The sequence below is a fragment of the Bos grunniens genome, chromosome 1, assembly GCF_055505025.1.
Source record: "Bos grunniens cultivar Pamir isolate PY7600 chromosome 1, Bosgru_T2T1.0, whole genome shotgun sequence".
In the NCBI taxonomy this organism is placed as follows: Eukaryota; Metazoa; Chordata; class Mammalia; order Artiodactyla; family Bovidae; genus Bos; species Bos grunniens.
The window spans coordinates 83,266,408-83,284,273 of record NC_141165.1 but is presented as its reverse complement, the minus strand read 5'-3'; the positions used below and the strand labels follow the sequence as shown (position 1 = coordinate 83,284,273).

Sequence of the window (17,866 nt, the reverse complement as noted above, 5' to 3'; positions counted from 1 at the left end):
ATGCTATATTTGTCTGTTTATTCTCATCAGCCACTTTTTTCCTGAGGCAGGAAACATATTGACCTCTCCTGAACTTCAACGTGGGTAATGGTGCCCCCTCAAGGCAATCAACAAGTATCATCCTCCAGTAGTATTCATTCCTAGAAAATTTTCTTCCATGGCCAAAGCTGCAAGCATTTTGTTCAGTTATTGCATCCTGATATTATTGCACCAGGACTAGATGGAACAAAAAGGCAATAAGATGATAAAAATTTTTATTGTGAGCAAATTAACCAATTCCTGAATAGATCACAATGAACCTAATTTTTTGTTAAAATATAAAATTCAGGGGTGATTATACAGTTGTTGAAATCTAGATGACATTCCCAATATTTAGCCTTTCTGGATCCATCTACTTTTTTTAATCTGAAAACTTTTTAAACTAAAAAGTGAAAGTGAAAGGAATATGTTTTATTATTACACTTTACTTTTAGAAAGCTCGTTTCTTCTTGGTTAGCGTGACTATGATGGTCTCTTACAGAGTGTGACGCATGTATAGCTGGACTTCCATCAACATTATCTTAAATCTCCATGTCAACTCTGGCCTTCCTGTTGACATGTTATATAATACTTCAGATTTTAAGTAATTTGTCCAGAGTCAACAGCAGAGCAGGTATTAGAATTCAGATTTTCCCGATTCCCAAATGATCCCTACATTCCCTGTCAGGAACCAAAACCCGTTTCTTCAATTTTCATGGTCACAATACGCTCATTACTTTCCCAAAATCCATAAGGTTTTCAGTCACCTGTCACTGGTTAATCCTTCTGTCTCAGGTTTTTGGCAAAGTGACCATTCACATTCATTGGCTGAGATATTTACAGACAGCACATGAAATGGTTTATCTTCCTAGTTCAACAGTTTAAGTCTGGAGGCACTTATATTTAGTTCAGCAAGTAAATACTAAGAATTAAAAAAAAAAAAAAAAAAAAGGATAGATTAACAGACCAATCCTGTGGCTGAGGAAAGTATTTCCTCTCCTTTGTTAGTCTAATAGGTAAGGCGTGTGCTAAGAGATTTTAAAAGCAGCTGAGAACAGCAATGACAATTGGTGATTGTTCTGGATTCGCTGAAGCCCTGGTGGTTTTGACATTTCCCCAGGGAATTAGTTTGGCGGTCCCATTCAGATGGAGGAGGAGAGAGAAAAGGACCATCAGGCTTTGCTCAACCCAGGAGAGGAGAACGAAATGGTGAGTCTGTCCTTCTTTTTATTATAGTTTCTCAAAAGTGTCTGAGCCTGTAGGCTACTTGGGGTGGTGCTGACTTGAAGTCTGATAAGGCTCCTGGAGATCCACGAGGCACACTTTTACGCAGGGGAGAGAAAGTTGTGTCTTCTAGATGATGACCACGTGTCTTTTAGCTCTTGCCATCCTGATGTGCTTTGATTGGACCCGTGAAGTTCCCTCCTCACAGGGTACTCATGGAGGCGTTCCTACTTATCATCTGGCACTCTGTATAATTAGACAAATGCAGGCAAAAAAATGAAACTCTTTTTAAAATTTTTCATTTATTTTTAGTGCTCTGGGCTGAAATCATGCCTTATAAGAGCCAATTGAGAGATTTTAAGCACCAAGTCCTAAAGAAGGACTAGAGTGTAGCCATATTAAAAAAATCAAACAAACAAAAACAAACAAAAAACAGTTCTCACTTCTTTGATTCTTTTTCCCCACTGCCCCTTCCACCAAACACATATAAATCTTGAAAAGTAATTATGAAAAGCTCGAGAACGCCTACAATATCTCTTTAGTACTGAAGACTTTACATTTATGATTTTATTTGATCCTCAGAACTCATGGAAGGAATTAATCCTATTTCATAAACAAGAAACGTGAGACTTGGGAGGTAAGCAACTTGCCCAAGGTCAGCCTAGGAAGCCAGTCCACTCCTCCCCACTCCACACCCTGTGCTGTTTACACTCTAGCGAGGCAATGAGAAATGGAGATTAAGAAAAAGAGGGGATGGAATAGACAGGGTGCACTGAAGGGCAGAAAGGAACCCAGAGGATAGGGTTCATATATCCAAAGGGTATCAATTTTCTGCTTGGTTCTTCCGGTTCCCTATGAAATCTGTGGGAAATTCATATCCGCACTCTCCCCACTTATTGTGTTTGTGAACCTATGGAAAATAAATGATGTCATTTATACCTGCACTGGCCACATGTGGTTTTAGAGAAGTTGTTGCTGGTTAGTCTCTTAATCATGTCCAACTCTTTTGCAATCCCATGGACTTCAGCCTGCCAGGCTCCTCTGTCTGAGAGATTTCTCAGGCAAGAGTACTGGAATGAGTTGCCATTTCTTGACCCAAGGATTGAACCCTTGTCTCCTGCATTGGCAAGCGAATTCTTTACCACTGAGCCACCAGGGAAACCGCTTTAGAGAAGTAGCTAATTCCAACTGAAAAGTGCTTTAGTGTGTTAATAAAACACACATAGGCTTTTGAAAGCTCACTAAAAACAAAGTGTAAAATATCTCATGAATAATTTTTATATTGGTTACACATTGAAGTAACAATGTTTTGGATAGGTTGGGTTAAATAAAATGTTATGAAAATTAATTTCACCTGCTTTTTTTTGTTTTAACTTCTTCAATGTGGGGGCTGGGAAATTGAAATTACAAAAGTGGCTTGCATTTTTCTGCCCCACAGATCTTTACAGTGGTATAGTGCTCTAAAATCCTCAGACTGAAGGGATGCAAAGAACTAAAACTTACTCACTTGTGTTCACTACCGAACAACTCTGTAGCGGGTCTGCTTGCTTTTTTTCAGCATGTCGATGAGCGTGCAAAAAAAAAAAATCTCTGTTTTCTCCTCATTGTTCTCTAACTCAGTGCTGTATTTTTAAAGTTTAGAGTCTAGTGTTTTATTTCTATTAACCACACAGGGGGCATGGGTATCAAAGGATTAAATAGCAGGAGTCACCAATTTCTTTGGTGAAGAAATTGGTGATCAAACAATTCTAGAGAAATCCACCAAAAAAAACCTCTGTTAGGAACTCCCACTAGGTTTACCTCATTGTCAGGGCATCTTGGGGAGGGGGAGAAGGAGCGGCTGTCGATCTCTCCTTCATAAATCTTACTCAAGAACTTAGGCAGAGAGCACAGATGCAAATCCAGGTGAGTCAGGAAACCTGGCTAGTAGGCAAGCTAGAGGGGTGACCTAGGCCCACAGCTGACGGGACGCTGCCACCTGCCTCCAGGCAATTGCCATTCTAGACGTCGCAGGCCCAGCGCTGTCAGGTCTTTTGAGTTTGAAAGAGAAGCCAGAAATCTGTATACTCATGTAAAATAGCCTTATGATAAACTCTGGGACTTTTTCTTTCTTAGATAATTAGTAGGCCAATTCAACCAGGGCCTGGTCTAATCCCAGCCTTTGCAACCTCTCAGCACTTGCTCTTCCTTTCCCAAAGGTTTCCTGTGGCCCAGACTTGACTTCTTGCAGTCATCATTTCCAGTGAACAAGCGCTGTGATTATGTGAGGGGGTGTGAGGTGGAAACTACCTCCGTGGGTGGAGAGGGCCTGTGAGGTGATCCACGTGCAGTCTTGGGTCATTTTCCTGAACTCATCTCAGATACGAGGTGTGGCCGTAGTATCACAGTTGAACCTTGCCTTACTATCTCCTGTTCTCCAGCCCCTGCTCCTCCACATACTTCCTGTGTGGGTGCTGTACTGGGTGTTTTTTTTTGTTTTTTGTTTTTCTTTGTGCTGGGTGTTTGACAAACAATCTTTCATGTTACCCTCACAATAGCTCATGTGATAGGTACCGTCACTGTACAGGCCTTGACTGTCCTTCCCAATCTCCTGCCTCCCACTCCCTACCCCCACACCACCACCTGGCTCCAGTGGTCTCTTGTTCCTTCACTTTTTCCCCAAAAGCGTCTCCTTTCTTCTGCCCAAGTGTTTCATCAGCCTCTCCATTTGCAGTCAGCTTTTCTTGTCTCTTCTTGTGATCTTCTCAGGACCCTGCTGTTTCACTCAGCCCACAGCATCCTTCACAGCCACAGAACCTCACTGAGTCTGCAGTCTGTACAGTTCATGCCTAATGGATAGGGATTTGTTCTCAGGCAGACATGGGCTTAGATTCTGGTCCTGTTGGGTAAGTTATTTTAACCTCGCTGAGTTATTTGTTAAATGAGGCTAGTAATACCAACCATTTGGAATTGTGGTGAGGATAAAATGAGGTAAGACAGCCTTTCCAAAAATATCTTCTGTTGTACAATATTGTTAATAGTATTTATTATATAAAAACTCTCCCTTTTCTCCCTAGCAATTAAGTTTGAGAAGTACTTGGTGAAACAGGCTGGCCATTAACTTCAGGGCCTCTCAGAGCCTTCAGTATACTGTATCTCACTGTGAATCTACCCAAAGGGCATTAGAGTATGTTCTATTTCACACATGTGTATACATGGAATCCTTTCTTGGCAGGGAAGATTCCCTCATAACTACTGTTCCATGGAACCTCTGTAAGAAAGGCTGTTTTCAATGAATGACTGGTATCATTTTAGCATTATGATTATTCTCCTGGAAGAAAAAGTCATATTTCTCTTCAGCCAGGTGCATCAGGAGGCACAGGGGGTGCATAGCGGCCTCTGTTTCGGGGTCCTCTCGGGCCTCACTTGCTGCATTTACTTGGTGGAGACGAGACAGATTCTGCCCATGAGACAGAAGTGCTGCATGAGTCACACTGGTCGTCAAGCCCAACCATTCTCTCGGTGCTCCCCTCTGCACACATGCCCACCACTTTAGTGTCAGAATCACAAACGGGAGCAGCCCAGAAGGCAAAACGGCTACTTGGCGCGGAGGACACAGGTTTGATAGGAGAGAACTTCCCTTTGTGGTAACTTTTTTCTGGAATACAGTGGAGGAGCCATGGCCTTAAGACAGCAGATCTTAGTCAAGTGTCCACAGCTGACTGGATGGCTATGGACAACTTATGGGACCTTGTTAGTTGTCTGAGAATGACATCAATTACCCCTTCTGACTCACAAGGTTTGCAAGGATCATGTAGGAAACATGGAAAGTGCTATGAAAATATAAAGGGTAAATTTACATGCAAGGAGTCAGGGGTTGTCACATGGCTTTAAAAATTACAGAAATAATGTAATAGGTGAATGTGATGCTAAGGATATTTTCTCTTCCTCTGTTTAAACTTGGGGAATGATAATTGAAGTCTATCATTTCAAAAATAATATGTAAAGAGTTGGTAAGAAACATCAGAAATTTTGAACATCTGAATTATTTTAAACACTATCACATATTCCTAATATTCCATTAAAGGACAAACAAAATAAAACTCAAAGGACTAACTCTGAAAATTCAAAAGTGAGCCTTACTGTCTCTTTCTTATTTAGCCACCATTTATATTATAGATTGACAAGCTTATCTGATCTGCAACTGGCACCCCATTATGAGGGAGAAAGAACAGTACAGATGACAGAATCAAGATTTTAAAATTCTCTGGGGACTTCCCTGGTGGCTCACGGGTTAAGAATCTGCCTTGTAATGCAGGGGACATATGGCAAAAAGGGATTTACAAATAATAAATGCTGGAGAAGGTGTAGAGAAAAGGAAACCCTCCTAAACAGCTGGTGGATATAAATTGGTGTTGCCATTGTGGAAAACAGTATGCAGGGTCCTCAAAAAATTAAAAATAAGGATACACAGCTAGAGACCAAAAAAAAAGAGAGAAATAGTCACCACATGACCCAGCAATCCCATTCCTAGACATAGATCTAGAAAAGATAAAGACTGTAGTTTAAAAAAAATACATGCACCCCAATGTTCACAGCAGCACTAGTTACAGTCACCAAGATATGGAAACAACCCAAGTGCCCATCAATAGACAACTGGTTTAAGAAGACAAAGTGTATATGTATATAATGAAATACTACTCAGCCATAAAAAAGAATGAAACATTGTCATTTGCATCAATATGGATGCACATAGAGAATATTATACTAAATGAAATGTCGGACAAAGACAAATATGATATAATATCACTTATGTGTAGAATCTAAAAAATAATAAAAATGAATTTATGTAAAAACTGAAATAGACCTAGAAAACAAAACAATGTTTTCCAAAGGGGAGAAGGAGGGAGGAATGGGCAAATTAGGAGTGCAGGATTAACAGGTATAAACTATATATAAAACAGATAAGCAACAAGGGTTTATTATATAACACAGGAAATTGTATTTGGTATCCTACAATAACCTATAATGGAATAAAAAAAATAAATGAATCACTTTTTTGTACAACTGAAACTAATACAATCTTGTAAATCAACTATATTTTAATTAAAAAAGAGAGAGAAAGTATCTGGATAAGCCTGACCTAATCAGGTGAGCCCAGAAAACAATCTGGACATTTCCTGAAGTCAGATTTAAAGCATAAGAGAGATATGAGCAAAGGAGGCTTTACTTTGCACTTTTGAAGATGGAAGGTTCAGAGTAGTAAGAAGCTCTGAGTAATCTGTAAGAACTGAGAACTGAGAGTAGCTTTTGGCTGACAACCGGTCAGAGAATGGGGACCTTTGTTCTAAAGTTACAAGTAAGTGAATCCTACCAACAACTATGTGATCTTGAATGAAATCTTTGATCTCCAGAAGGTGCAGAGTCCAGACAATACCTTACTTTAGTCTATGAGACTCTGAGCAGAGGACCCAGCTAGCCAAACCTAACTCATGGACACTGTGAGACAGTAAATTTGTGTTGTGTTAAGCCATTGGTTATTCAGTGATAGAAAAATGAACATGCCATCACAGCTGTCCAACAAGTGAAGGTGCAACCCTGCCAGGTAGTGAGTAGTCTGTCTTAAGCAGACAATGGATGTTCATCTGTGAAAGATGGTGTACAGCTATTTTTTTCCCAAGAGAGAAATTTGAACCAAATAATTACTGACATACTCCTCCTGTTTAGTGATGCTCTTACTCCACAAATAACTTTAAACAGAATGTGCCATGTTGCCCCATGCCTTTGACATGGGGCCAATTTTGGTTCTTAAAATTGCCCCTGGTAATCAGCCTATGCATTTCATTTCCTTTTGATGTATATTTAGTGCTCTCTCACCATAAGTCTCATTAAACAAAAATCCTTAGTTATACTTTTACTTCTGGGCAGACCATGTGTTTCTTGCTGGGGTCCAACCCCGGCTGATCCAGGGTATTCGAAGCGGGGACGGCGTCGGCGAGGGTCAGGATACAATAGCTTCAATTAGATATTAATTAAAGATATAAAGAGTAATAGAATAAGGATAGCTCAGTAGGAAAATTCAGTGGAGAAAAGAGGCTGAGTGGCTTGGTTTACGCGGGAGACCAATAAAACTTCAAGACAAGAAGTTTGCACCACTTATGTAGGCTGCAGGCGTCCTTCTGTTCTCCCGAAGGAGAGGAGACACTGAGGCCTCCCCGGTCGGATCTTAGAAGCCCAGGCATAATTAGTAAGCATGGTGGGTTCCACGCTCCAGATGGAGACTCAGCCAGAGTGAAAGAGAGAGAGACATGGGGAGACCAGTATTTTGAGAAACTGATCCCAGTTCTTTATTTTCCAGAGTCTGTTTTTATACACTGAGATGTTATACAAAAGTCATGCGGGGACAGCAGTCCTGACTTTTATTAAAGTCAGGTGCTTCACACAAATGTATACAGAGGTCTTAGGGGTGTTACATCATCTTCTGGCCAGGGGGGCCTGCTGACAATTTACGACCCTCTCCTTGTGACAGTGGTCAGAACACTTTTTTCTCCAAGGGTGATTATTCTTAAAACAGACGCCACCCAAATAAAGTTACATTCCTATAGGGTGAGGGTGTAGTGGGTTTTAGTTAAGGAAAGAATTTACTTAGCCTAAGGTCTAACACGATTAATATCAAAGGTTAATAGTTATTTCTTCTATATATTCATTAATATGTGTAAGGGCAGGGGATATGGAGACTTAGCAACAAACATTGGCTCAATAAATGAAAAACCCTTCACCAATACAATTTCTAATCAACCCATTATACTTATACTAATAGTTTTCTAACTTTTCTAAGGAACCTGTTTTTAGAAGGTTTAAAGCATCTCATGCCTCTCATGGTTGGGAGGCTGTGAGTAATCACATGTGGCCGGACAAGCCTGTCAGGCAGGCTAGAGAACCTTCAGAGGAGTTTGTAGGTTAAAACACTCTTATCATGCCCAGGAATTATTATTAACTGGAGCTCTAAGTTAACTCCTTCTCCGAAAGAGGTGGTGGGGGACAGCCCCCCGTAAAGTCAGAGGTGTAGGTGAGAGCACAAAGTAGTAAAGTAGGCAGGCTCTGGTTAATGGGGGTAGATGCTCGAGGATTTCCAGGGGGACTCCTGAGGCTCGATCCCGCCTTTGCGTACGTCGAGCCTCCTTCCTCATGACCTTTGCCATGGGCGGAGTACCTCACTCTGGCCCCCAACAGTTTCTTTTTTATTTTTCTAGTTTGTCAACAGGTCTACATTTCATTTTATTTTATTTTGTTGGGGAGAATTGGCAAAGAATTTTATTTTTGATTATTTATTTATTTATTGAAGTATAGTTGATTACAATATTGTGTTAGTTTCAGGTGTACAGCAAAGTAATTCAGTATATATATATATATATATATGTATACACACACACATGTATATATAAACACATATATACATATATCCTTTTTCAGTTCTTTCCCCTTGTAATTATTACAAAATATTGAGTATATTTGCCATTTGCTCTAAAGTATTCTTGCCACCTCTTCTTAATATCTTTTGCTTCTGTTAGGTCCATACCATTTTGGTCCTTTATTGTACCCATCTTTGCATGAAATGTTCCCTTGGTATCTCTAATTTTCTTGAAGAGATCTCTAGTCTTTCCCATTCTATTGTTTTCCTCTAATTCTTTGCATTGATCAGTGAGGAAGGCTTTCTTATCTATCTTTGCTATTCTTTGGAACTCTGCATTCAAGTGGATATATTTTTCCTTTTCTCCTTTGCCTTTCACTTCTCTTCTTTTCACATCTATTTGTAAGGCCTCCTCAGACAACTATTTTGCCTTTTTGCAGTTCTTTTTCTTGGGGATTGTCTTGATCCCTGCCTCTTGTACCATGTCATGAACCTCCATCCATCATTCTTCAGATACTCTATCAGATCTAATCCCTTAACCTATTTCTTACTTCCACTGTATAATCGTAAGGGATTTGATTTAGGTTATACCTGAATGATCTAACAGAAGAAGAAGATATTAAGAAAAGGTGGTAAGAATATACAGAAAACTATACAAAAAAGATATTCATGACCCAGATAATCATGATGGTGTGATCACTCACGTAGAGCCAGACATCCTGGAATGAGAAGTCAAGTGGGCCTTAGGAAGCATCACTACAAACAAAGCTAGTGGGGGTGATGGAAATCCAGTTGAGCTATTTCAGATTCTAAAAGATGATGCTGTGGAAGTGCTGTACTCAATATGTCAGCAAATTTGGAAAACTCAGCAGTGGCCACAGGACTGGAAAAGGTCAGTTTTCACTCCAATCCCAAAGAAAGGTAATGCCAAAGAATGTTCAAACTACTGTGCAATTGCACTCATCTCACACACTATCTAAGTAATGCTCAAAATTCTCCAAACCAGGCTTCAACAGTACATGAAATGTGAACTTCCAGATGTTCAAAGTGGATTTAGAAAAGGCAGAGGAACCAGAGATCAATTTGCCAATATCTGTTGGATCACTGAAAAAGCAAGAGAGTTCCAGAAAAATGTCTACTGCTGCTTTATTGACTATGCCAAAGCCTTTGACACTGTGGATCACCACAAACTGTGGAAAATTCTTAAAGAGATGGGAATACCAGAACACCTGGCCTGCCTCTTGAGAAACCTGTATGCAGGTCAGGAAGCAACAATTAGAACTGGACATGGAACAACAGATTGGCTCCAAATAGAGAAAGGAGTAGGTCAAGGCTGTATATTGTCCCCCTGCTTATTTAATTTATATGCAGAGTACATCATGAGAAACACTGGTCTGAATGAAGCACAAGCTGGAATCAAGATTGTCGGGAGAAATATTAATAACCCTAGATATGCAAATGACACCACACTTCTGGCAGAAAATTAGGAAGACCTAGATAGCATATTGAAAAGCAGAGACATTACTTTGCCAACAAAGGTCTGTCTGGTCAAGGCTGTTTTTCCAGTAGTCATGTATGGATACGAGAGTTGGACTGTGAAGAAGGCTGAGTGCCGAAGAATTGATGCTTTTGAACTGTGGTGTTGGAGAAGACTCTTGAGAGTCCCTTGGACTGCAAGGAGATCCAACCAGTTCATTCTAGAGGAGATCGCCCCTGGGTGTTCTTTGGAAGGAATGATGCTAAAGCTGAAACTCCAGTACTTTGGCCACCTCATGCCAAGAGTTGACTCATTGGAAAAGACTCTGATGCTGGGAGGGCTTGGGAGCAGGAGGAGAAGGGGATGACAGAGGATGAGATGGCTGGATGGCATCACTGATTCAATGGACGTGAGTTTGAGTGAACTCCGGGAGATGGTGATGGACAGGGAGGCCTGGCGTGCTGCGATTCATGGGGTCGCAAAGAGTCGGACACAACTGAGCAACTGAATTGAACTGAACTGACCTGAAAGAGCCTCTTGATGAAAGTGAAAGAGGAGAGTGAGAATGTCAGCTTAAACTCAACTTTCAGAAAACTAAGATCATGGCATCTAGTCCCATCACTTCATGGCAAATAGATGGGGAAACAGTGGAAACAGTGACAGACTTAATTTTGGAGGGCTCCAAAATCACTGCAGATGGTGATTGCAGCCATGAAATTAAAAGACGCTTACTCCTTGGAAGGAAAGTTATGACCAACCTAGATAGCATATTGAAAAGCAGAGACATTACTTTATCAACAAAGGTCAGTCTAGTTAAGACTATGGTTTTTCCAGTAGTCATGTATGGATATGAGAGTTGGACTATAAAGAAGGCTAAGTGCTGAAGAATCGGTGCTTTTGAACTATGGAGAAGACACTTGAGAGTCCCTTGGACTGCAAGGAGATCCAACCAGTCCATCCTAAAGGAAATCAGTCCTGAATATTCATTAGAAGGACTGATGTTGAAGCTGAAACTCCAATACTTTGGCCACCTGATGCAAAGAACTGACTCATTTGAAAAGACTCTGATGCTGGGAAAGATTGAAGGCGGGAGGAGAAGGGGATGACAGAGGATGAGATGGCTGGATGGCATCACCAACTCAGTGGACATGAGTTTGAGTAAACTTTGGGATTTGATGATGGACATGGTGGCCTGGCATGCTGCAGTCCATGGGGTCACAAAGGGTCAGACACTGGTGAGCGACTGAACTGAACTAATATAGTAGGCCCTTGTAGGTTATCTATTTATATATAGTAGTGCTGCTGCTAAGTCGCTTCAGTCGTGTCCGACTCTGTGTGACACCATAGACGGCAGCCCACCAGGCTCCCCCGTCCCTGGGATTCTCCAGGCAAGAACACTGGAGTGGGTTGCCATTTCCTTCTCCAGTGCATGAAAGTGAAGGTGAAGTTGCTCAGTCATGTCCGACTCCTAGTGACCCCATGGACTGCAGCCTACCAGGCTCCTCCATCCATGGGATTTTTCAGGCAAGAGTACTGGAGTGGGTTGCCATTGCCTTCTCCCATATATAGTAGTATATGTATGTAAATCCCAAACTCCTAATTTATCCCTTCCCCATAAAACTCAGTTTCTCTGATCTATAAATAATAACTTACAAATATTATTATTAATAATAATACCTATTTTAATACATAATAATATCTATTTCATAGGATTGTTGTGAAGATTAAATGACACTTAAATAAATGCCTAGAAAGGTTAGTTCTTATTGCCAAATGTGGACAAAAGTGAAAGTACTCATGACATTTTATCCTTACCCAAAGGGTACTCCATGGCATGAATGCAGGACAAAACATAGAAAGCTATAATTAACAATGCTTGGTGGCTAGTGATAACTAACACAAATTACTACATGTGATCACACCAAACCAGTAATACCAGGATGAGGAACAATGGCCACACTAACATGATTCATTACCTACAGACAATATTATCCTAACATTAAAGAAAAGAACTTTGAAACATGGCAGAGTTAGAGATAAGAGAGCAGTTTTAAGAATATCCTCCCATTTAACACATAAAAGAACACAATTTGGCATGTCCAGATAAAGACAACAAAGGGTAGACTGTGAATAATGAATAGAAACCTGGAGCTGTGATTGTTGTTTTAAAAAAAGAAGATAAAACATGATGAATTCTAGCTTCATAAAAGGACACAGAGACATTATCTCTTTGGCTATGATTCAAAGGACTAAAAGTTTGAGGCCTACAGAGAAAAGGCTGACTTACTCTAACGTTACTGAAAAATTCTTACTTACGGAAAAACCCAACTTGTCACAACAGGAAATTGGCATTGCCATCCATGAAAGGTAATTGAGGTAATGAGAGTCATTTATGGCATATCTTGTTTGAGTAAATAAATTTGTAACTTTGAGCTGTAATAATCTGGCTTGAATAAATGAGAATGTTATGCACTGTAACCCAAAATACCCATTCCAAAAAACTTGAATCACTATTGTGCTTTTGCATGGTGGGTATGCGACAAATATTTCAGATGGATAAATACACGAATGGTGAACATAATAAAACAGTTTACAAAAACTGAAAAAAGACCTGTTCACAAGACCAGGGGTTCATAAATTCTAGTGCTCCAGATGCAATGAAAATTCCAGAACAAGTAGGAAGGAAACCCTTGGGCATAGTTCTATAAGACAAAGAAGACCCCACCAAAAGGGAATTTGGGGAAGAATTATGTTTAGGTGAAGCTGGGCCCTGTAATTCTCCTTTCCTAAATAGTGTGACCAATCTTGGTTCTGTCTCTGATGGTAGCATATATCTGATAAACTACCTATAAAGAAAGCAAGAAATAATTAATGTCCTCTATGTGCTAGTGCTTCACGTATGTTCTCACAAAATCCCTACGAGCTAGTTACTCAGATATCGGTTTAACAGCTGAGAAAATTGAGCTCAGTGAAGTAAACATATAAAAGGTCATATTATGTAAGCATCAGAGACAGAATTATCTGGTACACTGTTTACTTCCCCTACTAGTGAAAGGGGACTGTAATGGTGTGTGTGTGTGCATTGGGATACTTGGGCATATAGTTACTACATCTAGTGAGTCTTTGAATCAATTTGGTGTTTATCTTAAAGCCTTTCTCCTAGTTTCACATATCACAAAGGTGAGCAGTTTTCTCTTTAGCCTGCATTTGATTTCAGTTTTGACAATTTGTGCTCTGTGGAAAAAGCAAAAATTCCACTTAAGCCACTTTTAGAAGCACAACTTATGGTTTTGGCAAATAGCATTTAGCTCTGAATATTGCCTATGGTCAAAACATTTCACAACCAGTTCAACAAGACTGGCTACTTATAATCCACTGAAATTTTGTTGGATGGTAAATTAACCAAGCTAATGTTTACTTTCAACATATACTGAATGTTCAAAATGTTTCAGGAACTGTACTGTGTTGCATGCATTATCTCATTAGTTTATCACAATAACCCAGAAAAATAGTTAATGTTTCTATATTTATTTATAAAGGAGGAAATTGAATCATCCAAAGTCATGTGGATTTCCCAAGGGTTAAGTGCTTAAGTGGTAGAGGCATGATTTGAACTTGGTTTTCTCATGCCCTATCCCCAGCTTTTAACTGTGATGTCAGACAACTTCCATCGTTTTACAACCAGCCACATTTTTCACACAAGGAATCTAAAGTTCAGAGAATTAAATCATTTACCCAGATCATATTAACTGGCAAGTGATGGAGCAAGAAATAGGAGTGAGGGCTTCTAGAAGGTAACAGAGTAGGCTGTAAAGAACAGAGGCTCTGCTGACAGACTTGGATAAGGCTCTAAATTGTGACCTTAGAGAACAACCTCCGTCAAAAGGCATCTGCATATTTCAGTTACTCCTAGTCAGTACAGAGGCTGCCTACTCTGTACTCTGGGTCTAGGAAAAGACATTTAAGGCTGTGCCACCTTTCCTAGCATTTGGAATACAGAATTCTGTTGGGGAACAAAGAAGTGAGGGAACATTATTGCTTCAAGGAACTACAATTCAAGTTTATTCAAAGATGGGCGCAACCTCTGTGCTATTCAACTCCAGTAATAAGTGGCAGGTCTGGGATCCTCAGCAAATGGAATACAGCCTGTTTCCATTGCCAACCTTGACTCAGTATATTGCAACTCAAAACTGAGTCACCTCTTTTCCTCCTTTGACTGAAAAGTCAGAGTGTTAATTGCTCAGTCGTGTCTGACTCTTTGCAACCTCATGAACTGTAGGCCACCAGGCTGCTCTGTCCATGGAATTCTCCAGGCAAGCATACTGGAATGGGTTGCCATTTCCTTCTGCAGGGGATCTTCCTGACTCAGGGATCAAACCCAGGTCTTATGCATTGCAGGCAGATTCCTTACTATCTGAGCCACTAGGAACCTATTATCAAACCACTGCTAACATTGACTGAGCACTTCCTTTGTCCTCAGCACCTTACACTTCTTGTTTAACCTTCACAACTATTTGTCCAGGTGTGTGTTATTAATATCCCCTAAGTACAGAGATGGAAATTGAGACTTAGGTTAAGTCCTGAGGTCACATAGCTAATAGGTGGCAAAGCTCAGTTCACTGAAAGGAGCTTGAGATTTTGATCTTCTCACTCCTGTTCGCAGAACCTTTACATTTACAAAACCTCTATATTCTACTTGTCTTCCGATTATGGCTCACATAATATTCCTGGCTCTGTCGTCTATCCTGCATTTCTTAGTGGATTTTACTAGGACTGAATCAATATTTAGGAGAACTCTGAGTGAATCTTACTGTATCGAAGAATAATCATTTAGAACAATCAAATTATAGTTGAGATTAATTGGTTAAAATGAAAATATGATAAACTCGAATCACACAAACCAATTGAGACTAGATCGAAAGAGTGCCAAGTCAAGTAGCGATTCTTTGAGCTGAGACCTCAAGTTCCATATCTAGTCACATACACTCCAGGAAAACTGAGAAAGGAGAGAAAGGAATTTCATTAAGACAAGTTCCATATCTAGTCACATACACTCCAGGAAAACTGAGAAAGGAGAGAAAGGAATTTCATTAAGACAAGTTCCATATCTAGTCACATACACTCCAGGAAAACTGAGAAAGGAGAGAAAGGAATTTCATTAAGATTCATGAGTCATTTTGGACAGGAGCCTTATTTGTGTCATGAGTGTGGCAAAGCCTTTAAGTTCTGTGATAGCCTTGCTAAACATCAGAGAATCCACACTGAAGAGAAAACTTAGCGGTGTTAAAGAGTATATGGATTCATTGTGTTTTAAGTCTGGTCACTCACCAAAGAACCCACAGTGGAGAACACCATTATGAATATAGTGAGTGGGGGAATGCCTTCATTTGGAAGCCAGAATTTATTACCAGAAAACCCATCAATATTAAAATGTGAGAAGACCTTCACTTAAAAACTTTATGTTATACACTGGAAAATCCATACTGGAACAAAACCCTATGTATATCTTATATACATTATTTTGTATGGATATGTATATAACCGAATCACTGTGCTGTATACCTGAAACTAAATATGGCTTTGTAAATCAACTATAATAAAATAGATTAAAAAAAAAAAAAAAAAGATTCATGAGGCCAGTTTATCAAGGAAGCAAAAGTATTCCTTCTGCTCATCTTTGCTCAAGGAGCTACACAGGTCTGAAAGTTACTCTGACATTTGCAAGGTCTTTTATTTCTGTCTATTATCTATTTTTCTACTGATTTTTTTTTGAACAGATCAGGGAAAAAGCTGTTGATATTTTAACACTGAGCTGTTTCCAGCCATAAGCAATGTCTTTCACGGAAATTTCTCTTGGTTATTGGAGATGTGATTTTTAACTCTCCTCCTATGTATCTTGGCACTTGCCAGTCATCCACAGCTCAAGACAGTTACTGTCTTCCCAGGCCACCAAACTTCCTACTTTCCATAGAAATCCTTTCGATGGTCCTTGTCTTTTATCATTCACTTCCCAAATTTTGCTGTCATTCTCTCTTTCTCAATTCAATCACACTAAAGTAAGTAAAGTAACTTTCACCTGCTTGGACATCTAATAACAAACTCCACTTTTGTCTTATTTCTTATCGACATATGTACATACAATGATATAAAAAAATACACTGATTTTCATTGTACAGTTCCATGAATTCAATCATCATTTAGTTAAATGGGATTGCTAATGGTTAGTCCTCAAACTTAATGAACTTCTCTATTTGTGTCTTTGCTCTCAGTAATAATATGTAGTTTTCAATTCAGAGGTCCTGCACAATTTTGATAGAACTATTACAAGATAATTGATTTTTTCCCCTGGATAGTACTACAAATGATATTTAACTTTACTCTCAAGTTGTTTGTTACTAGTATATTTAAATACAATTGGTTTTTCTATATTGACACAGTATCCAAAAACCTTGATAATTTCACTTACTAACTCTGATAATTGCGCATTCTTTTGAATTTCTTTACGTATGTAATCACATTATCTACTCATAAAGAGAATTTTACTTCTTTTTTCCAAAGGTATTGAGATATAATTGACATATAAAAATTTGTAAGTTTAAAGTATGCAACATGTTGATTAGATATACTTAAATTCTATGAAATGATTACCACCATAATATTAGCTAACACCTCCATCACCTCACATAATTATCACTTCTCTTTTGTGGTAAGAACATTTAAGACTTCGTCTCTTAGCAACTTTCAAGTATATAATATAGTATTATTACTTTTCATTTTCTAATTATTATAAACATTATTTCATTTTCTTGTCTTATGCAATGGTTAAGATTTCCAGTACTATATTGTATCCTAGTAGTGATTGCTGGTAACCTTATTTTGCTTGTCACTTCAAGAGCAGTAATATTTTATCATTAAGCATAATATTAGCTGAAAGGTGTTCTTATCTGTTGCTAGGTTGCTGAGAGGTTTCTTTCTTTTTTAATGTATTGGTATTAAATTTTATGAAAATTTCTCTGTATCTGATTATCATTTTCTTCAAGTTAATTTACCAAAATACATTGATTTTCAAGTTCTTGTAATCCTAGAATAAACTGCATTTGATAATGACTCATTGCTTTTTAAATATTTCACTGATTTAGAAAATGTACTTCAGGATAATTTCATCCATGTTTCTTATAAATCCTAGCCTATAATTTTTCTTTCTTATTACATACCTATCTGATCTTGGTATCTGAATATGCCAGCCTCATAAAATGAGTTGGAAGGATTCCTACCTCCTCTATTTATGACACAGTTTGTGAAAGACTGATATCGCTTCTACCTCAAATATTTGAAAGGATTCACATGCCATCTGGGATTGAAGATCTTTTTTTTTTTTGGTATTACGGCTTTTAGTTACACATTCATTTTCTTTAATAACCATAAAATATTCAGATTTGAGTTTATCAATTTTATTAACCCCTCTAAGTACAAATCTGGCATTCTTGATTTTGTCTAGTGTATGTCTGCTTTCTATCTTATTCGTTTCTCTTCCTATCTTTATTATTTCCTTCTTTATGTTTTAAAATCTCCAATAATGAGAGTAAATTTAAGTTCTATCAAGTATTCTTTTTAAGTTTTGAAACTGTGTTTATAGATGCACAAAAATTTAAGACTGTTATGTCTCTTTGTTGAATGAATCTTTGTCCTTTTTCTCTTATTTCTTTTTTTTAGAGTCTGTTTTGTCTGCCATTAATATAGCTTTACTGATTCTGTTT

At 38.7% G+C, this 17,866-nt stretch overlaps 1 protein-coding gene across 10 annotated transcripts in view; it reads left to right on the top strand.

Annotated features, from left to right (window-relative positions):
- Nucleotides 1-1,023: 1,023 nt before the first annotated feature.
- The window catches only part of ATP13A5 (ATPase 13A5), a 122,285-nt gene continuing 105,442 nt past the window's right edge, over nucleotides 1,024-17,866 (top strand). For all 10 annotated transcript variants that reach the window (XR_015134041.1, XM_086319849.1, XM_086319837.1 and 7 more), the window contains exon 1: nucleotides 1,024-1,227. Coding sequence is in view for 9 of the 10 variants with exons in the window: in XM_086319849.1 (XP_086175975.1) it covers nucleotides 1,165-1,227 (63 nt within the window). In the remaining variant the exon portion in view is untranslated. The remainder of the gene's footprint in view (nucleotides 1,228-17,866) is intronic.